This window comes from Alexandromys fortis, unplaced genomic scaffold, assembly GCF_014885135.2.
Source record: "Alexandromys fortis isolate MF-2015 unplaced genomic scaffold, M_Fortis_MF-2015_v1.1 scaffold_1, whole genome shotgun sequence".
NCBI classification, from domain to species: domain Eukaryota; kingdom Metazoa; phylum Chordata; class Mammalia; order Rodentia; family Cricetidae; genus Alexandromys; species Alexandromys fortis.
Window position 1 is genome coordinate 31,704,874 of NW_026067927.1, and position 21,781 is coordinate 31,726,654.

The 21,781-nt window shown below is 46.5% G+C and overlaps 1 protein-coding gene across 6 annotated transcripts in view; it reads left to right on the forward strand.

Moving 5' to 3' along the window:
* Secisbp2 (SECIS binding protein 2) overlaps positions 1-21,781 on the forward strand; it is a 25,187-nt gene continuing 3,406 nt past the window's right edge. For 2 of the 6 annotated variants that reach the window (XR_007591975.1, XM_050143703.1), the window contains exons 1-14: positions 1-120; positions 916-1,064; positions 1,662-1,908; positions 2,167-2,311; positions 4,711-4,940; positions 7,813-7,888; positions 9,774-9,976; positions 13,214-13,336; positions 14,627-14,716; positions 15,390-15,522; positions 17,736-17,902; positions 18,728-18,866; positions 19,962-20,118; positions 20,901-21,121. Coding sequence is in view for 5 of the 6 variants with exons in the window: in XM_050143703.1 (XP_049999660.1) it covers positions 85-120; positions 916-1,064; positions 1,662-1,908; positions 2,167-2,311; positions 4,711-4,940; positions 7,813-7,888; positions 9,774-9,976; positions 13,214-13,336; positions 14,627-14,716; positions 15,390-15,522; positions 17,736-17,902; positions 18,728-18,866; positions 19,962-20,118; positions 20,901-21,121 (2,116 nt within the window). In the remaining variant the exon portion in view is untranslated. Of the gene's footprint in view, positions 121-915; positions 1,065-1,661; positions 1,909-2,166; positions 2,312-4,710; positions 4,941-7,812; positions 7,889-9,773; positions 9,977-13,213; positions 13,337-14,626; positions 14,717-15,389; positions 15,523-17,735; positions 17,903-18,727; positions 18,867-19,961; positions 20,119-20,900; positions 21,122-21,781 lie in introns of those variants that run through there. The other 4 variants (XM_050143704.1, XM_050143705.1, XM_050143706.1 and 1 more) reach the window with 4 other exon arrangements.

A 21,781-nucleotide genomic window follows, 5' to 3' on the forward strand; every position in this document is an offset into this window, starting at 1 on the left:
CGCTGCAGCGCCGGTAGGCGGAAACGTCGAGTCGTTGGTTGGCCCCGCCGCTCGCTTCACGGCGCGGGCTCTTCCGTGGCCCCCATGGCGTCGGAGCGGCCGCGGGAGCCCGAAGGCGAGGTAAGGGGCTGGCTGCGGCAACAAGTACACGCGCGGGGCCGCCAGGGCTGAGGTCTGGAGCAGGGCGGCTTGGCCCTCCCACGGCTCGACCCGCAGAGTGATGCCACAGAGGCCGCCTACGGCCCGCGGCTCCGCAGACCCGCGTCCGCACCCTGCATGACCGCTAGATGGCGCACCGGCGCGCTCAGAAACCCACTCTAAATCGGCCAAACACGGTGATGAAGTTGTCAGAATAACTGCGTAGTAACTGGAAGACAAAGCTCAATTTTGAATTCCAGGGACTCGTGGCCGTGAGATGATTTTTTTTTTCGCAAAGGTTCTATGTGGTTTACTAAGTACAAATCAAATATTTGGTGCTTTTTGTTGAAATATTCAGTGGAAATAAATTTGAGCAGTGTGTTTTATAAACTAGAGTTTTGATCATTCCCTGGGTGTATTTGGCTACAGTAGGTCCAGGATTCTTATGTCTCTCATGCATAAAGATGAGAAAGGTAAAAATAACGGTCTCCAGTTTAAATCCTCAGAATTGTCCTAAGTTATGGTTCTTATTACATAACAATGTTGGATTTGCTTCATCTTTAATTCAGGGTCAGAATTTCACTTTTAAAATCCAGTAGATGTCTTTTCCTAATATATCATTAAGGAGATATTGATGCTAAAGGAATCTCTGTCTTTGCTGTGCACCTTTTAGTGTTGGACCTGTTAGAAGAATAGAGCAGCTTTCTTTGGATTTTTGTTTTTCTGCATATGGCAAATCTCAGCGTGTTATAGCCCAACCCACCCTTTCTTCCTCAGGATAGCATCAAGTTGTCAGCTGATGTCAAACCATTTGTCCCTAAGTTTGCTGGGCTCAATGTGGCGTGGTCAGAGTCCTCAGAAGCGCGTGTCTTCCCTGGCTGTGCAGCCACTTACTACCCATTTGTGCAGGAATCACCGGCGACTGAGTATGTATTTTCTAAAAGCCGTGCCTTACGATTAAACCCATGGCCTTGAGCATTTTACGAAAGCTGTGTGCCATTGAGCTCTATTGCCCAGCTGCCTAGTTCGTTAGTTTTAAACAGAAGGTCTGCAACAGCCTTTGTAGGGAGAAAAAAAGGGTCTGTTTGATTGTATGTATGTACATGCACATGTGTTGTGCATGTGAGTGAATGTGCACATGTGTGCACATGCATGTGGAAGCCCGCAGTTGATGTTGATCCCTGGTTGTTCTCTTCTTCCATTTTTTTGAGAAAGAGCCTCACTGAGCTCGTCAGTCAGCTGGCCCGTGAGCCCAAGGGTCTGCTCTTCCCCACTCGGGGCTGGAGTTCCAAACACACTGCTTTCCCAGGCGCTGAAGCCCAAGCTCAGGTCATTGGCTTCTGCTGCAGGCATTTTACTGACTGAGCCATCTCTCTAGCTCACATTCCGTTGTTGGTAGGGGACTTTCCAGTGCTAGAGTAAATGACCCTAAAAAAATAAAAGGTTTAAACTATTGTCTTACAAAAAAATTAATGTCCTTGGTTTGTGTTATGAAATCTGCAACTGAAATTTACACTTTTTAGACAAAAAGTTTATCCTGAAGACATGGCCTTTAGAACCCCTGCATTTCCAGCGCAGTACGTATCTTCTGAGCTCTCCCTGCATCCGTTTGCCCGTTCCACTTATGCCCTTGAGTCTGCGCAGAGTGCTTGCTCAGTGCCAGCCCTGCAGTGTGATTACAGCCAAGCGCAGTGTCACCCGGGCTTTCGGACAGCAAAGCCCCGAAATGAGCACATGTGCCCTCCTCAGGACGCAAAAGGTGTATTGAAGGTGAGGAAATACTGTGCTTTGTAGTGTCCTGACCCTGATCCTTTGAGTGTTTAAAATGTAAGAAATTAGTGTGTTGAGTGACATTTAAGTGTTGCTTACCTTTTTGTGATAAGCAGCCTTTTTTACCAATGGTTTGATCTTTTCTTTTCTTAAATGCTTAAAATGTGAGCGCTTACTGGTTTGCTGGACTAAAGTTTCTTTCTCAGTGTGGTAGTAGGTTTTTTATTTCATACTATTTTCTTAAAATCTCTTCTGCAGAAAAAATACTCTGACGAGAGAAGAACATGTGACGCGCAAAAGTCAAACAGCAGAAGGGCTGACGGCACGGTGCCATCCGAGATGAGACCAGCTAGAGGTTCCTGTCACCTGTCCACTCGTGCCGCCGAGGGTAGTTTGAAATCAGGTAAAACTAACGACCTTGTCTAGTGCCAATCTGACACCTTCCTGAAACAGTACTGTCCCTGCTTATCGTGACTGCTCCAAGAAATGTGCCCTGGAGCCTGGCCTACTGTGGTTTCTAGACATCGCTTTTCTCAAGCAATAGTAGGGCTGGAAGGGGTCAATACAGCGTGGAATGTGTTGCATTGTATACTCAGAGGTTCTGTAGCCTGTTAGGACCACTACACAGTGTGCAGGTGATGACCCCAAGGTCAGAACATGCCCTTAGTTCAAATCACAACCGTAGTCTTGTAGTCTTTACACTGTGTGTGTCCGTGCTCACTCATAAACTGCATCTCCATTCTGTTTTTTTTTTTTGGTTTTTCGAGACAGGGTTTCTCTGTGGTTTTGTGGTTTTGGAGCCTGTCCTGGAACTAGCTCTTGTAGACCAGGCTGGTCTCAAATTCACAGAGATCCACCTGCCTCTGCCTCTGCTGGGATTAAAGCCGTGCGCCACCACCACCCAGCGCATCTCCATTCTGAAGGCTCACTTTAAGTGACTTGATCATAGGACTTGACCATAGTTAAAATGCCATGCTAAATAGTGCCAAACCTGGGCACTCTGGTTACTAGAGATTACACGTGCATCTCCCAGCTGGAAAATTTCTGTTTGCACCTGGCTGAAAACTAGGGAGTCTGCCTGATAACCTATTGTTGTTTTTAGTTTCAAGACCAGGCCTTACTGTATAGATCACACTGACCTTGAACTTTCTTGATCCTCCTACCTCAGCCTCCTAAGTGGTGGGATTAATAATGTGGACCACTATGCTTAGGAAAAGCTATTTTTAAGATCTCTTATGCCCGAGTCTTTAGAGTGTTCCCAGCTGCATCTGTTCTTCCTATAAGTCATCTACTAGTATTGTTTGACCATAGACACAACAATTTTCCTTTTTCCTTTCTTAGAATTATTTGTTGTTTGTTTCCTTTGGTTTTTCGAGACAGCCTAGCGAAGAGCTAAGATTTTTTTTTCTTCTTCTTCAGAGCTAAGGACTGAACCCAGGGCCTTGTGCTTGCTAGGAAATCACTCTACCACTGAGCTAAATCCCCAACTTACTTTTATTTGATGTGTACTGTGTGAAGGTGTCAGAAGACTTTTCTGGAGCTAGAGTCACAGGCAGTGGCGAGCTGCTGTGTGGGTGCTGGGAATTGAACCCAGGCCCCCTGGAAGAGCAGTCAGTGCTCTCAACTGCTGAGCCAGATCTCTAGCCCCCACAATTATTTCTTCTTTTTCTTTTTTTCTTTTGGTTTTTCGAGAGACAGGGTTTCTCTGTAGCTTTGGAGCCTGTCCTGGAACTCCCTTTGTAGACAGGCTGGACTCGAACTCACAGAGATCCGCCTTCCTCTGCCTCCCCAGTGCTGGGATTAAAGGCGTGCGCCACCACCGCCCGGCCCCCCACAATTATTTCTATAATGATTTACAGCTTTTGATTTGTTGTTGTTGTTTGGTTGGTTTTTCATTTGGTTTCGATTTGTTTTGAGACAGGGTCTTACTGTGTAGTTCTTGTTGTCCTGCAACTCACTATATAGACCAGTCTGGCCTCGTCGGCCTCTGCCTCCCAAATGGATTAAAGGTGTGTACCACTTCACCTGGCTTATAGCTTTTTTATTGTTTTTGTTTCCTTTTGTTTGTTTTGTTTTTTTTAAAGATTTATTTGTTTATTATGTACACAGTACACTCTGCCTGTACGTTGCCTGCAGGCCAGAAAAGGACACCAGATGTTTGTGGAGCCACCATGTGGTTGCTGGGAATTGAACTCAGAATTTCTGGAAGACCAGCTGGTGCTGTTAACCTCTGAGCCATCTCTGCACCCCCCCCAGCATTTTTTTTTTTTTGGGTATACTTAACCAGGGCTATGAACTTACATGTGTAATTCTAGCACTTGGTTTAATAAGTTTTTCTATTCTCATCAACTCTGTTTATGACAATGTACTAACTTTGTGCTTCATAAGCTGTAGCCATCTCACCATCCTGGCACTGAAGTATGGGAAGAGGCTCACAGCTCCATACAGCAGTCCCCATCCACTTTACTCCAGCAGATGGGAATGGGGGCGTTGATTACTTACAGGAAATTGGTGAGGCATCCCTAAGTTTGCCCGTCTCCGGAACATGAGGAGTTAAGATGCTCAGCTGTGCAGTCAGGCTTGACTGTCTCACCAGCTTTAGAGTTAGTCCAGAAATGTGCAGTCCGGTGGATGGCTTTTGTCATCTGTACCCAGCGCTGCTGTAAAGAGGGTTAGCAGTAGAGCGAGCTGTGTGTTCACGTCAGCCTGCTGTATCCACTCGTTCTCTGAAGTTCAGGCTTGAGTGCTAATGAGCAAGCTGTATCCTGACTTTTATCCCAGCTTTTCATACTCTAATTACAGACGGTTGTCACAAACAAACAGACCGGAAGTCCAGAGCCCTTGAAAAAACTACATCTACCTCCAAACCTGAATTTGAATTTAGCAGGTTGGACTTTCCTGAACTGCAGAGTCCAAAGAACAGTACCATGCCAGAGACACAGAAGCAGCCCAGGTGGGGGCCTCTTGGCTCAGCTGCCAGCAACATGCCTCTCCTGGGAGAAGTAGGCAAGCCAGCTGCAGAGATGGTAGAGGTGAGTGGAAGGGCTTGTCTGTCTGTCTTCTCTGTCTTCTGCAAACGCCCTTGTGTTCTGTCATTTGAAACACTTTGTTTGTTAAATCACACCAGATTGCTAGGGAAAGGTACTAGGGAGAGGCCTTGGATTTGCACTTGGCCAGCCTGATAACAAGATTGTAACGTCTGGAGCTGATCTCCAAAAGGATCACCTGATGTGCGCCCTTGAAACCTGGTAGACAGAGCAAAGCGTGGCACCTCAGAAGGGGGAGGTTCTGGTCGAGTCCATTTAAAGCACCCCTCCTAGCACCACAGCCTCACAGCCTTTGAAGAGTTGGTCAAGTGTGGTGACTCAGATATTATCCACTGACCTCCAAGCATGCCCCGTGGCCCTTGAAAACCACCTCCCGACACACAAAGAAGTAAAAATATGGAAATTAAAAACTGAAATACTTAAGTTTAAAACTTAGCTGAGACAGCTTCTGAAGTGGCTAGGCTTTTTACCTCTAACTCAGTCTCATTAATAACAGTAAGTTCAGTGGTTACTGCAATGCTCTCAAAGTTTTAGTCCACCAAATTAAACCATTTTGCTTTCCAAAGACTGACTCATAATTCTAGGGACTGAAAAGTGGTGGATTATTTTGTTAGTTACTTTTACTTGCTATGACCAAGATACCCAACATAGAAAGCGACGGAAGATGAGTTTGGTTCATGGCTTCACAGGGTACAATGCATCATAATGAGATGGGCATGTGAGGAGGTGACTTGTTCTCATTATATGGACAGGAACCTGCGCATCTGAACCAGAGCAGGTTTTAACCTTCAGAAAAGGTGACCCTACTTCCAGCCTTCAGTTTCTGTGTCCTGAAGGTTCCACAGTCTCCTAAAACAGGACCGCCAGCTCAGGGGACAGTGCTCCAGCACATGAGCCTCTGGGATGACATTCAAGATTTCATCCATAAGTTAACTTGTGGCAGATTCCTACCCAAGGGGTACTAGACAGTATGGAAACAAAGAAGAAAGATAAAACCATGCATCTATTCCCATCTTGAAAAACCAAAGATACATGATGAATAAACTTAATTAAATAAATAAAATCTTTTGGAGTTTTTTTTTCACATTTTATTAAGTATTTGACAACAACTGTTTCTTTTGGATTTATCCTGTTACTAGTTATAATTCACTTAAACCATCTTGATTAAGTAAATTGTTTATAGTTTCCATTGGTCTTTGTGAGCTGCCAGTGGTATTTATGAAAAGCACAGATGTTTTTGTTTTGTGTGTGTTGCTGAGGATAAGCGCAGGTGCCGACAAGGCAAATGCTCACTTGCTGAGCGATGTCCCGAACCTAGGCTATGTTTTAATAATTGTAATTTTAGGTTACTGACCATACTGAAATAATAAAACGGCAAATGGATAAATTTGTAAAGTATATGATCCTAAAAATCATCTAAACTTTAAGGGTTAGAGCAATGGCTCAGTGATTATCAGCACTGGCTGCTCTTTCAGAGGACCTGAGGTCAACACCCACATGGCAGCTCATTTCCATGTAAAAAATAGATTTACAGTGAATCTATCTGCTTATGCAGGGGTTGCAGTTACTCTGGGGTGCGTTGTGATGTCCTTGCATCCTGCACCAAACATCATCACATGCCCTAACATCAGTAAAGGAGGCAGCCTGCTTCCTGAGAGGGCACAGGCTTTTTTGGCTTTGTGGATGTTTTATTTTGATTTGATGGACTTTTTTCTATTTGATATGTGAACATTCATTTTAGGACCACTGAGTTTTGGGGGAGCAGGTATTGTTGTTTGTTTTTTGAGAGAAAGTCTATTATCTAGCTCTGACTGTCCTGGAACGATCCACCTGTCTCTGCCTCCCAAGTGCTGGGATTAAAGCCCTTTGCCACCACACCCAGCTGTTCCGTTGAATTTTAAGAATTAGAAAAATATTGGGATACTGTCCTGAAAAGCTGTTTATGGGGTATGTGGATGCATAATTTGTTTATTTGGTTTTTACATTTGTTTGTGTTTGTAAGTGCATGTGGACATACACCACCACGTGCAACTCTTACTCATTCTTGATGGTATATAAAAGTTGCATGTTATTTAAAGTACTATGATGTAGTTATTGGGACCTATATGAAAACAATATACAATGTTTACATTGTAGGCAGAGAAGTTGAAGGTATTACCTAAGCTGTAGACTTGGGAAAGTTTGCTTAAAAAAAGTAGTTAACTTTCCCTGTTATTTACTTAGATATTTGGAATTTTTTGTTTGTTAATCAAGATAGGGTTTCTCTGGCTATACTGGAAGTAGATCAGGCTGTGTATTTTTAATGAGACTATTTAGAGCAGGTTTAGGATCACAGCAAATAGAGAGGTAGGGATAGACTTTCTCATATGCTGCCTGCCCCATTCATCCCCACCTTCCATGTCAGCCCACCCTTGTGTGTTACAGTTATGCAGCTTCATGGGCATGCCACTAACCTGGCCCTCCCAGCTGACATCTGGGTCACTGCAGGTGGACAGACCTGGATGTCCATCATTGTATCAGGCAGAGTATTCTCTGCCCTGAAGATGATATTCCACCTGTTAGTCTCTCCCAAGCCCTGCAGCCTCTGATCATCTGTCTTTTCTGGAACATTGAGGAGTTGGGATCACACATTCTGTAGCTGCTTTCCCTTGATAATATACACTGGTCTGCGTTGTCAGCTCAGATGTGGGCCATTGCCTTCTTTCCCCAGTGGCCTCATGGGGAGCCTCCCCAGCAGTGAGTGAGCAGCCTGCACCCCCACCCCAGAGTGTCACTGCTGTGTAACCTGGCCATTCTACAAGGTGTGCTATCTGTACTGTTGTGAATGACTCTCCTGATACTGCTGGGCTTTTTGTAGGGTGAGGTGGTGAAGACCAGTCCCACAGACGGAGCTGGAGCCGCCAGTGCTGCCGCCAGTTCCCCGTGTACACGAGGTAAGAGGGACCACACAGTGGCTGTTTTATAAGCACATTGAATGCCAGTGTCATTAAATGTTAGTTTTGAAGCTCTAAGACAGCTAAGGAGTTTTTGAAAACTAGCATCAGTGTTAGTTGAGAATATTGGTGCCCATATTTATGACAATCAGTGTAAAATGAGAGGCTATGCTCTAAATGAACAGAAGTCTTGGTAAATGGGAATTTTATGAACCCAAGAATGAGGACTTTCAGTACTGTAGGATATAGTATACCTTTAAAATGTCAGAGTCCCAGGGCATCAATATATTTAAGCGATAACTGTTAATATTGGCATTATTCAAAGTTAAATCAGATTTTAAAACAAATACTACTTTATGGCCAGGCCTGTAACCCCAGCTTTTGGGAGACTACAGCAAGACACGATTCCACAAATTCAAAGGCAACCCTGGTCTTCAATAGTTCTGGAATAACTTAGTCTTCACAGTAAGACTCTGTTTCATGAAACAACAGACTCTCCACTTAAAAGTAATAGACAGTTTGTTTTTTAAAAAAATAACCTTTCCTATGATTAAAAGACTGTGGCTAGAGTAGCCTTGTTTTGTACTTTCTTATCATGTAGCTCTGTGGTCCGGTTTGGTGTTTGGCTCTTCTGCCTTTGGCGCACCACAGAGTACACTCCTTAGAGCGAGGAATGAGGGAGGCTACTGGGCATTTCTCCTGCCAGGAAGTTGATGGTAACTTGGTGGGCTTTCAGCAGCCTGTCCAGGAAGGCAGGTATTTAGAAAGCATTGAGGAAATCATACTTCTGAGATGGTTATAGAGACTTGCCCTAGGGGCTGGAGAGATGGCTCAGAGGTTTCGAGCACTGGCTGCTCTTCCAAGAGGTCCTGAATTCAGTTCCCAGCAACCATATGGTAGCTCACAACCATCTGTAATTTGATTAGGTTCCCTCTTCTGGCATGAAAACAGAATACTGTATACATAATAAATAATGTTTAAAAAAAAAGAAAGAAAGAAATTTGTCTTAGAAAAAAAGTCCAAACCATTCCTCGGTATATGGGCTCTTGTGTTCTTGGGTTCAGTATGGTACATCCCAGGACAGTTCTTCACTGCCAAGGCTGTCTCAGTTGCTCTGTAGTGTGGGTCATGTGACTGACAGGCATTTGTCATCCCTTGGTGAGGGATGTCTTTTGTTTGGTGTCTATGTAGAGCTTCATGGGCAGCTGAGGGGGAGCTTTGGTGTGCTCACATTTGTAGTGCAGTTAGTTGCCAGTCCCTGTGACAGCACAGGTCTACAGATCCTTGACTTGCTGTTACAGGCACAGAGCAAGATTAGGAGGCCCAAAGTGGATCTGCACTCTAATTCTGTGTTTGCCACACGAGTATTTTGTGATTGTTATTTGACCAAAACTTATTTGCCTACCAATCTGTGGTCTCCAAGTTAATAAATCTAGGCAAATAATTAATTTATAAGTTGAAGGGGAAGAGACTAAGCATGCATGCACTCTTCTAGAAGAAAAACCAGTAGAGTGGATACCGTAGTTCTCAGATAGTGTTCTGGACAGTCGGTGGGTACTGTAGCCCTAGGGTGTTCTGGACAGTCGGTGGGTACTGTAGCCCTAGGGTGTTCTGGACAGTCAGTGGATACTGTAGCCCTAGGGTGTTCTGGACAGTCGGTGGATACTGTAGTTCTAAGGTAGTATTCTGGACAGTCAGCAAGTGCTATGGTTCTAGGGTATTCTGGACAGCTAGTTGGTAAATACTGCAGTCTCGCAGGATGGTATTCTAGACTCTATCCTTGTTGTTATGTTGTGGCTAATTGATTATCACACATTGCATTTTTGAATAATCAAGAAACTCCTGTTTACCGTTGAAATGTTTAGTAATTGCGGTTATCTTTAAGCAGAGTTATCTTGGACACCAATGGGTTATATTGTTCGGCAGACAGTGTCTTCAGGATCAGCAGCAGCAACTGGAAACATTGCTTCCGTAATAAGCCTGAAGAAGACTGCTTCATCAGCGGATGCTAAGCATGTCAGTGTGACATCTGAGGCTTTATCAGATCCTTCCTACAGCAGGGAGAAGTGTGTTCATCCTACCGCAGAGGTACGCATCACTAGAGACAGGGTGGGGCTGTGGTGGTGGCACTTGGAAGGCTGAGGCCGGAGAATTGTAAATTCAAGGGCAATCTAGGCTATATAGCAAATCCTTGTCTCCAAAAAAACCAGTTAAGATGGTTAAGAGTCATGGGCTGGGAAAAGAGTGGGCAGTTAGTGCTTATTGGTGACAGACTTGGAGAAAGCTCTGGAGTTGCCTGCTTACAGTAATGTGTACATGGATGTAGTGCCACTGACCTGTGCACTGAAGCATGGTTGGGTGGTAGAGTTTATGTAGTTTATGTAGTACACAGTAGGAAAAAGGGACAATGAGGCATGTCTCACGCGCAGAGTCTGTGGGTCTGCTGTGGCCCCAGCTAGGTACCTTCCTTCCCAATTCCTCACTGAGAGTGCTGCAGTCCATCCCATACTGGCCAGCATGAGCTTCTTGTACTTGAGCCTTGACAAGAGAATGGGATATTTGTCAGGAAATAAGAGAGCTTTTATATGTGAGAGGAGGCGTCTTAAAACACTGCAACCACATGAGACCGACCTAGGCCCTCTGCATTTGAGTGACAGTTGTATAACTTGATCTGTTTGTGGGGCACTTAGCTGTGGGACCAGAATCTGTCCCTGGTGCATGAGTTGACTTTTTGGAACCTATTCCCTAGGGAAGTGGGGGGATGCCTTGCTCAGCCTTGATGCAGGGGGATGAGCTTGGTCCTGTCTCACCTTGATAAGCCATGCTGTGTTGACTCTCATGGGAGGCCTTACTCTTTCTGAGGACTGGATGAGGGGAGGGTAGGAAGGAGCTGGGGAGAGGGGTCAGGAGGAAGGAGGAGGGAAAAGAAACTGTGGTTGGTATGTAAAATTAATAGAATTTAATAAAAAACGACTGCAACCATGTGGAGTGTTTATATTTTTATTTGTTGAGAGAGAGGGAGAGACTGTGTGTACCTTAAACACGCTAGCACTCTACCACAGCCATGTTTACAGCTCTCGGATTCTGTAAAGAAATGACGCTGCCAGAAGTTCATGCTCGTGTGTGTGTGTGTGTGTGTGTGTGTGTGTGTGTGTGTGTTGATGCAGCTTTTTCCTTTAGCTTTTTTCATTTGCATTTAAAGAATTTTTCATTTTGCATTTCACTTTACCTATTACAAGATTTCAGAGTAGATAGAATATGTTCCCCCTCCCCCCACTTAAACTAATGCATTTCTTTTTAAAGAGTCTTTTGTTTTGAAGTGGGGTCCCACATGGTAGCCCAGGCTGGCATAGATCTGGGTCTCCAAGAGCTGGGTTTGCAAGTGTGAGCCCTTTGCTCCCCCCCTCCTTTTTTTTTCCTTCTCCAGTGACCGAGTACAGGTGCACAGCAGCCTTCTGTCTGGTTATTGGTTGTAGCTTCCAGATTGCCATCCAAGCCAGTTTTCTAATACATAGTGAGGGATCTGGGCCTTATCGGTTAACAGGTTTTTATTGAGGTTTTTGTTTTGGAAGAAGAGTCTGCTTGGCTCAGAGTTTGAGGGTATCATGGCAGGAAGGGCATGGTGGCGGGAATGATTAGGTAACCGGTCATGGTGCACTCAGTGAGGAAATAGAGAGGAATGAATCTGTTTCAGAAATTTTTTAAATAATTGATTTTTGCTTCATTGTGCAAGCCTTTAATCCCAACACTTAGGACAAAGGTAGTCGGATCTCTGTGAGTTTGAGGCCAGCCTGGTCTACAAAGTAAGTTCCAGGATAGCCAAGAGTTACATAGTGAGACCCTGCCTCAAAAATCTAAAATTAAAAAGAAACCAAACAGAAAATTCTGCTGTTAAGAGCACGAGCTACTCTTCCAAAGATCCTGAGTTAATTCCCAGCAGCATGGTGGCTCACAGCCATCTATAGTTGGATCTAATGCCCTCTTCTGTCTTGCAGGTATATGTGCAAGTAGAGCTCTCATAAACAGAAAATAAATGAATCTTTAAAAATAAGAGAGAGTTAAGATCTCGTTTGACAAAAATTGACAGCTGACACTTACAATCTCAACACTTGGGAGGCAGAGGCAGGAGGATTGTCACAGGTTTGAAGTCAATGGGGTATATACCTAGTTACAGGTCAGCGTGGGCCACAGAGTGTGGAGCCAGGCCCTGTCTAGGGGTTGGGGAACACGGAGGGACTTTGTATTTTAAGGAGTGGAACAATAGTGATTTGGATGATAAACTTTTTTCCTCTGGAACCTTCTTTGTTATGAGTTCTTCTATGTAAATGCCAATGGTTCCTACAAGAGTTTAGTCATCTGAACATTGTTCTCTTCCATACCTCTTTGAATTTTTTAAAAGTACATGTGACTTTTCAGTTTGGTTCTGGGATTGAACCCTGTGTCCAGGCTCTGGTCTGTGGTTCTTAATTTCTGCCCCCCAGGGAAGCCCACACTAGTAGGTTATTGTAGATCCCGCTGCAGGCATCAAAACATAAACATGTTAAGAGGGGATTCTGTTTTCCTGAGTTTCATTTTATATTTGTATCCTCCTTTCTTTGGGAACTGGAAATCAATCCCAGCGCTTAGCATATGTACTCCCATGAAGCTACATCCCAAACTTGTATCTAATTTAAAAACAAAACATAATTGGCATTTTTACAATCCCTTAAAAGTGGTCTTTTAAACATAACAGGCTGGGTTGGTAAGAGTGCTCATTCTTTCTGCTGAGCCTTTTCTCCTGATGGGTGAATGCTCCTGGGCTAGAGGAGTTCTAAAAACATCGCTGTGCTGATGAGTTCAGTCTCATGGAAAAGGCTGAAAGTTTGCAGATACAGAACTCAGCAGAAGGGTTAGTGCTCTCAAGAGAAAACCCAGCAAGTCACCAGACAGAGAAAGAAATGAGCTGGGTCAGACACAATGACCAATCCAAGCATGGGCAGGAAGTATAAGACCCCCCCAAAGCCAGGACACAGCAGCCTCAGGCGGGAGCAGCAGGTTCTTGGTCCTGTGGAAGTGGGGGTCAGCCTAACAGGCATGGGGCCAGGCTTTGCTGTGTTCAGAGACTTGTAGGAATCTGACACCCATGCAGAGGACAGAAACCTGCCTTGCTGGCGGGAATGACACACCTAAATGTGAGCAGCTCTCTAACAGCCTGACTTCATGTCCAGGGCTGCAAGTCTCCAGAAAAGTGGTACACTTTGTTTTAATTTTGTTCTGGAACAGGTCAAAGATTCTATTAAATAATACCCTTATATTCCACAGTTTTTTCTTTGTATTTTTTTCTAGGCCAAAGCATCACAAGGAAGGGAACTCGAACAAAATGAAACCTCAAGAAAGAATAAGAAAAAGAAAGACAAGTCTAAATCAAACTATGAAGTCCTGGCAGTTCAGGAGCCCCCAAGGATTGAAGTATGTGTTTGCCCCAAGCTTGGTGTGGTGCAGGTGCGGTTTTCTCAGACACGGGCTCACACTGGCTTCTGAATCGAAGATCTCTGCTGCCTCTGTTAGCAATTCTTTTCCTGCTTCGAAAGAATTTAACAGTCTTCCAGGATGGTAGTGTATGCCCACGATTCCAGCAATTGGAAGGCAGAGACAGGAGGATCAGGGTTGAAAGTCATCCTCAGCTACACACAGAGTTCAAGGAGAGAGGATAGCCAGGGCTACTTGAGAAGCTGTCAACAGAAAGAGAAAAGAGTAGTGTTCGCTGTCTGCCACCTTTTCTGCCTATTCCAGGCTGTCTCCTCACATGGCTGAGAGACCTGGCTGGAGCTTAGTAGCTGCTGTCCTGTGCTGCTCATGTTCCCCTCCATTCTCGTCGCTGGGTGACTTCCCTTGCAGAGCCAGCTTTTATAGGCTTCCTTTTCTGTCATGTATCTGTCTTGTGAAGTGCCTCACTATTGAAGGGAAGTGTAGAACGCCATACGTTCCTCATAGACCCCGGTCAGGAGAATCCCATGGAATTGCTTACAGGAATATTAATTGTTGTCCCAGGATCCCTGTATTCATGTTCGTACACACTAAAGAGCCAGCTCAGTTCTCACTGCATTTCACTCTGGCCTGTTTGTCTTTTTAACATTCCGCCACCAGACTTGGGTCCTTACTGTTTGTGTAGGCACAGGATCTCCCAGGGCTGCTACCCAGGACATTCCCACTGAACTGGAAAGGTCATTCACAGAAGTCTTGGAACATTCCAGAATAGTAGTTAGGTGTAGGGCAGAGAGTTGTGTTTAGGCCAGTCAACTGGGCATGCTTCTTCCTTTTAATTCCCACATGACTTTATCCCAGAGCAACCAAAATGCTGACAGAATTGCAACAAAATATGATTTTTAATTGTTCTTAGAAAGCTTATTGCCTTGTTTGGCATAAGCCTCAAAATATTTAAATCTGCTGATTTTGGATTTCTGAGTTTCTCTGCTTAAAAACATGAGTCTTTTAAAGAACAGGTGTTTTGATAGACTTCATGTTAAGGCAGTATGGTCAGTTCTGGGGACTCCTGCAGTACCTAGGTCCTGGGCAGCAATCCCTCTGGACCTGGGCAAGAGTGTTAGAGCTGTGTTCTCAGAGTAAGATAAAGTTGAAACTTCCATGGTAGCGATGTGGAGATGTGTGTAATCACCTTTGGGAACTGTTGGGAGTCAGGGAGAGCTTGTGTGCAGCTGCTCACCCCCATGTAGGAAGCTGATGGTGTGCTTTCCCCAGGATGCCGAGGAATTCCCCAACCTGTCAGCTGCGTCTGAGAGAAGACACAGAGTAGAGTCCCCGAAACTTCAGAGTAAACAGCAGGCGCAGGTGAGTGTTAGATTGCAGATGCTGTCGCTTCCTTCCGATGTAACTGTCCTGCTACGGGAACTGTTAGGAAAACCTGCTCGCTGAATGTCCTCACAGAGGCCTGCCTTCTGATGGATCTCCAGGGAAAACAACGGGACCACTGTGAAGCTGAAGCAGACTGCCCTTTTTGTAATAAGATTTGGTGACTACAGTTGCTGTTAGACGGGGGGACACACTGCCTAGAAACTGAAGAGGGAACACTCTTCTATCCAGCCCAGTCCATACTGAGCCAAAGGGGGTCATTCCTTCTTTTACCCTATCCAGTCAGTACTGAGCTGGGGAAGTCATAGTTCCAACCAGGTAGCCTCAGACAAAAACTTTTAGAGTTTTTATTTGAGTCTTTTTGAGACAAGGTGTCACACGAGAACTCAGGCTGGCCTTGAACTTACAGCAGTCCTTCTGCCTCAGCCTCTCGAGGGCTGGGGTTACAGGGATATGCCTCCATTCCCATCTTCACAGACTCCCGTAGCCAAAGATTCACATAAGCTTTCAGTATATGCTATTAATGATACCAGGTAATGTGAATTTTACAATCTTTTAATCTCTTTGTTTTATCTTTTTATTTTTGCAAAGTGTAAATCATGGTGTGCAAAATCCAGTATTGGGAGTAAACTTGTAAATTTGTACTTTGTAGAATGATTTCAAAACTGGTGGAAAGAAGAGCCAGACTCCAGTGCAGCTGGACCTGGGGGGCATGCTGGCAGCGCTGGAGAAGCAGCAGCATGCCCCGCATGCCAAGCCGTCCTCCAGACCCGTGGTGTTCTCAGGTAGGCACCTTTGCACCTCAGCAAGGGCTCAAAGCTGCTTCCCGAGGCTGTTCAGTATTTCCTTCCTCGTGGAAGTTCTTATCACCACCGCAGAGGGTGCTGGGATAGCCATGGACATGGACGGTGAAGGAGAGTAGAATCCTAACGAACCTGAACGTCTATGCCAGTTGGTTACCAAGTGTGCCGAGTCCACTGGGACATCTCTTCAGAAAGATGCTGAGATAATGTGGCACAGAATAGTTTACCCACCCACAGATGGAAACAAGCTCTAATGGGCTAGTGTGCTCTACGTAGGGAGTGCTAGGTTAGCCAGGGCTGCACGGTGAGAGCGTCTCAAAAAATCCTACTTACAGTTAAATATGATCTTTAAGAATCAAGAACCCAGCTGGGCGGTGGTGGCGCACGCCCTTAATCCTAGCACTGGGGAGGCAGAGGCAGGCGGATCTCTGTGAGTTCGAGGCCAGCCTGGTCTATAGCACAAGTTCCAGGACAGCCAGGGCTGTTACACAAAGAAACCCTGTCTCAAAAAATAAATAAATAAAAAGAAGAATCGAGAACCTTCAATTTAAAGTTAAAGATGCGTCCCTCTTAATCTATCATGGGTTCCAGGGATAGAACTCATTTTGTCAGGCTTGCAGAGCAGGTGCTCCTACTGGCTGAGCCATTTCCTGGCCCAGTTTCCCCTTTATATGACGAGACTATGTTCCCAGGGCCTTCACTGCATTCTGTATGCATGGGGGACCCCACCCCACCCCGTGGGGGTAAGGAGGCTACTGTCTTAGTTACTCTTCTATGCTCTGAAGAGACACTTTGTCTAGGGCAACTCTTATGAAAGTATTTCATTGGGGCCTTCCTGACAGGCCTTGGATGTGCAGGTGTACACACATGTGCAGCGAGGCTAGAGGACAGTGGGTATTACCTGTCTCTCTGTCCATTCCTTCTGAGGCAGGGTTTCTCCCAGAGCCTTTCCTTCTCAGCTAGGCTGGAAGCTGTCGAGCCCCAGCTCTCTTCCTCTCTGATCCCCTTGGAGCTGGGATTACAGGTGTGCACAGGATGCCTGACCTGGTACATGGGTGCTAGGATCCAAACTGCAGTCCTCGTGATTACAGAGCAAGCACTCAAATGCTGAGCCATCTCCAGCCCCTTTGGTTTTGTTGCTATGAAGTTTATGTAAGTTAAACTTCTTCAACTGTACAACTTAGGAGGCCAGATAAGGGGCTGGATTCAGCTGTACCATTGGTTGCCAGGCGAGCAAGTAGGCATAAATAGGGGCCACTTAGCCACATATCTGCCCCAAAGACCACGTGAGAATACGGCTCTGTCGATGCAAGCTGCTGTGCTGCAGAATGAGAAGCAACCTAGAAAGATAGTGCCGGCTGTCTGGACAAGTTGTGGGTGACTCAGGAATTGGTGTGAGTGAGGTCGGATGGATGCAATGCCGGTTATTTTAAGATGGTGCTCCAGAAAGGAGTGCCCAGGACATGCTGGGACAAATTCCGTGACTTCTTGGAACAAGGCGGTAGGCACATGGCAGTTTATTGGTTACCATCCCTTTTTCTTTGGTATTTTAGAAATCATAAATTCATCTAGGGGGGTCAAAGGGACTGGCAGGAGCAGTGAGAGACAGGAAAAGGGTGTGGTGGGGAGAGGCACATTCAACGTGAGATCAGCCAAGTTAGGAGGCTTTCATGGGGGGAGTAGAGTGTTGAACAGTGCTGCACCCAAAAGTGGGGTAGACAAGGAGAGTTCAACTCCAGGGTTGAGTAGTTATCAGAAGTATTGATTGCAGAGATCAACTGCCTGTGGTAGAGCTTGGAGTGTGTTTATGTCCAAGAATCTCAAGAACCAACTAGAGGCATGACTAGAATTTTATAAGAGCCATGTAATATAGCTAGACAAATGGTGTCACTAAGATGCCAGTAAGCACCTTGTACAGGAGGCAGTGCCACCTGGGAGTGTGGTGATGAGCAGTTTCCCAGGATCTACCGGTAGTAAACGCAAGCTACCTCAAATAGCCCAAGTCAGTAGTGTGATCCTTGTAGTTTTAGACAGACCTTCCCGACGTGATCCCAGGTAAAGAGTAAATACTGTTTAGAACCCATGCCGGTGAGAAGGAGTAAAAGGTGGTTTGACAGAGGCCAGAAAGGCTGTGTATCAGAGGGTGTGTGGGCGGGGCTCCAGCAGGACCATCTGGCATCCCCACTCTATTGCAGTTGGAGCCGTGCCGGTCCTCTCCAAGGACGCCTCCTCAGGTGAGAGGGGCCGCCGCTCCAGTCAGGTGAAGACCCCACACAACCCCTTGGATTCCAGTGCCCCCCTGATAAAGAAGGGGAAGCAGAGGGAGATCCCTAAGGCCAAGAAGCCCACCTCGCTGAAGAAGGTATGTGGACTGTTTCCATGGAAGCAAAGCACTGGAAGACGGATGGACTCTGCACTGTATGAAGGACTCGGCCCTTCTGCTTTTCAGTTGTTCTGGGAATTGAACCCAGAGCACTGCTTACATAGGCAAGCATTCCACCACTGAGCCATAAGCAGAGCCCACATCTTTGGCTCTTAAGGCTTACATTATAGACTAATGTTAGACCAAACTGTGTCAGTTTTCTCTAGCAAACGACCCTTCACCCTCTCCCTGTAACAAGACGGAGAGTGCGGGCAAAGAAAATCTCTTATTACTCCTTTGTGGCAGTACAGAAACCTAGACGGGGTGGGTGTGGGTGTCACATTTCCATCCTCACTCTCTGCTTCTCCCCTGGTGCTCTCCAGACTGTGGAGACTTCTCTGCAGGCCTTTTGTCCACCAGCTGGCCCTGTGCTGTGTGCTCTGGGTCCATTTAAATGTCCGTGGTGGCTGGGCAGTGGTGCTGCTGCAAGCCTTTAATCCCCACACGTGGGAAACAGAGGCTGGTGAATCACTGCAAGTTCCAGGACAAGCCAGGGCTACCCAGAGAAACCCTGTCTTGAAAAGAAAAAAGTCTGGTGGATGGCTCTTGTGCCACACAACTGGCATCAGAGCCTTGTGTCTCCAGAGAGAACTGTGCATTGCCCATGCCAGATGTGGTATGAAGGAGTCGTCATCACTCCAAAGCCATGACCAGATGTATTCAGCAAGCTGAACTTGGGCCTTTCTTGGGCAGAAGAGCTTATCTTTTAGGTATAGGTATTTAGGTGTTTTAATCATTTTTTTAAATTTGTTTTTAAATTTTAAGATAATTCTAAAAGAACGGCAAGAGAGACTGCAGCAGAGACTCCAGGAAAGTGCGGTGAGCCTGGCTGTGGCCAGTGATGATGCACAGAAGGTAGAGAATGGCGCCAGTGACCAAGCTGCCAAGCAGCTTCACCCTGCAGGTATCAGTTTCTGTGTGTGCATCCGAATAGTCCTTCAGGTGGGAGCCTCCCATAAGAATGGTGATTTGTGGCAGAAATTGTGACGCTGCCAGCCTTACGTGGGCCTTATGGTAAAATGCATGTTACCATGGAACCAGGAGGATGTGGTTTCCACAACCTAGTTCTACAGGCAGAGGAGCCTCTTCCTGAGATTTGGTCTTGTGTGATGCTGGGAGCTCCAAGGTTATTTATATTTACCAAGTATTTGAAACCTGGTGTCATAAAAAATTCATGTGTATGATTTTCCAGAGACTTTCTACGGAGTTGTACGTTCAGGGAGTGTACATAGTGCAAACATGTGTGGCTAAAGGACTTTTCACGGCATGAGAAAACTACAGGGACCTTCTCCAAGTCATCTAGTTAGAGGCCTCCTGCAGGGATACTGCCCCAGCATGGTGCCAGCCACAGGGCTATGACCTGGCACAGTGCAGCTGTGGTGTGTGCCATGCTGACTCCACCTCCTTTCCTGGCATGTGTCCCACACTAGCCTCAAACTGACTATAGCTTAGGCCTTTCTTGAGCCTAGCCGTAGCAGTCCTCCTGCCTCGGCCTCTTGCATGCTGCTAACCCTGGGGTCTTTTTGTTTGAAGCATGGTCTCACTGTGTAGCCCTAGCTAGCCTGGAATTTGGTGTGTAGACCAGTAGGCCCTGAACACACAGAGACTGCCTGCCTCTGCCTCCTGAGTGCTTGGCAGCTACCCCTGCTTTATAAAATTTCCTAATATGTTATTCTTTAGTTTCCAAACATAAAAAGTAGATTTTACCACTGAACTGTACACTTAATAGTAACTTTTCTGTATTTTAACACAGTGAAAATGAGTGAGTGGACAGACTTCAGAAGGGGCATAGGAAAGAACAGAAAGCTGCTCTGGCAGTCCACACATCTTCCTGCCTCCTCCAAGGCTGGGTTGTTCTTCCTGGCTGGCTCTGCAGGATGACGGATTGTTGCTGTGTTACTGACACCAAGAGCCTTCTGCCCTGCAGGCTGCTCTCTGTGTGCAAGGCCCTGAAGTGGTGCACAGTGATTGCTCTTTTTTTCTTTTTCCTTCTCTGAAGGTTCAGAGAAAACAGAAGAATCAGTATCTTCTACACCTGTGATTGAGGGTGAGTCAGAAGAGCCAACTGCCACGGAGTTTCAGAGGGACCCAGAGGTCTGCCAGCCCGCCCCTGGCAGTGCCACCTTCCCCAAGATCCACAGCCGGAGGTTCCGGGAGTGAGTGAGCATTGGCTGCTGGGCTTGGGTTGGGGCTGACTCTGACTTCTCCCGCCTGCTGGTGTAGGAGCACAGGCTGCAGTGTCTGCCACAGTATGTTGTAATCCTGTGCCTGAAATCGACTACAGAACTAGTTCTGATCGGGGTGGGATATAGGCATCCTCTTCCTGTGTGTTTCTGCTAATGGTTGGAGAGTGTCCCTAGTCTGTTTTTGAAGCTGGAGTGGGTAGCAGTGACAGTAACTGGGCCTTCCATGTTTCACTTTCACGGAAGTTTCTTTCCCTCTCTCTTTCCCTCCATTCTTTTCTTTTTCCTTTCTTTCTTCCTTATGTATTTACTTTGTGTGTGTGTGTGTGTGTGTGTGTGTGTGTGTGTGTGTGTGTTGGACTTACTGTGTGGCCCAGGCTAGTCTTGACCTTGAACTCACATTCTTGCTTCTGCAGCCTCTGAATACTAGGGTTGCAAGTATGGCCACCACGCCTGGCTTCAGTTTAATTCCCTAGGGTATGATGCAGTCAGCATTGCTCATACCTCCTCCTTCACTGGGTTCCTCATCTCTCTAGATGAGTGTTCAGAGCAGGGTGACACAGAAGAGAAGCCAGGTAGGGCCTGCATAAGGCGTGCAGGGCTGGACCTCCCTAGCATCTCTCCCTGTAGTAGAGGGCTGCATCCGGCCTTTGTGTTGCAGGCTTATCAGGAGTTGCATGTTCCTGGTGAGTACTGCTGTCTCCATGGCTTCTGTCTGATGCTGTCTGCATCTCCTGTGCCTCGGCTCCTTTCAGCTACTGCAGCCAGATGCTTAGTAAAGAAGTAGATGCTTGTGTCACGGGGCTGCTCAAGGAACTGGTGCGCTTCCAAGACCGGATGTACCAGAAGGATCCTGTCAAGGCCAAGACCAAACGCCGGCTCGTGTTGGGGCTGAGGGAAGTCCTGAAGCACTTGAAGCTCAGGAAGCTGAAGTGCATCATCATCTCTCCCAACTGTGAGAAGACACAGTCCAAAGGTGACAGCACCCCACAGGCTCCTGTGCCAGTGCCCAGTGTTCTGGGCTCACAGTCCCACATAGTCGGTGGGCACACTGGCAGCTTACTTGCAGTCAGTCCCAGGGTACTGTGAACTGAGCCCCTGTCCAGCACTGGTTCTAGCCCTCCCTGGCCACGGGCCTTCCTCTGAGACCAGCCAGCAGGGTAGAGTGTGCCTCTGCCATGCCAGCTGCTGCTCCAGAGCTCAGTGGGGTTGCTGGAGACCTTGGAGGGGCTTTGGTCCTGCTTGCGTTTGTTCTGTCTGTATTTAGCATCGCTGCTCACTCATAGGAAGTGGAGGGAACGTCTTAGAACACATGAACTGTCTCCCCGTCCCATTCCTTTCTCTTGTAACCTTTAACTCAGCCAGAGTCACACTGAAGTAACAGGTGCAGATCTGGTGCCAAGTCCTGAGCCATGGTCTCAGGTCACCATTTTACACCCCAGGCCTTGGAACAGCAACAGCTAGACACCTACATGTGCACCCCAGCAGCTCCCCTCTGTGCTGACTCAGCACTGCCCCCACCATTACCACCAGCCAGAACATGGCAGGGCTTTGTGACTTGTCTGGCTGGCAGTGTGTCTGGTAGCGCTAGATCATGGGAGAGAAGGAGCGGACTGTTTTCTGCTCTTGTCTGCAG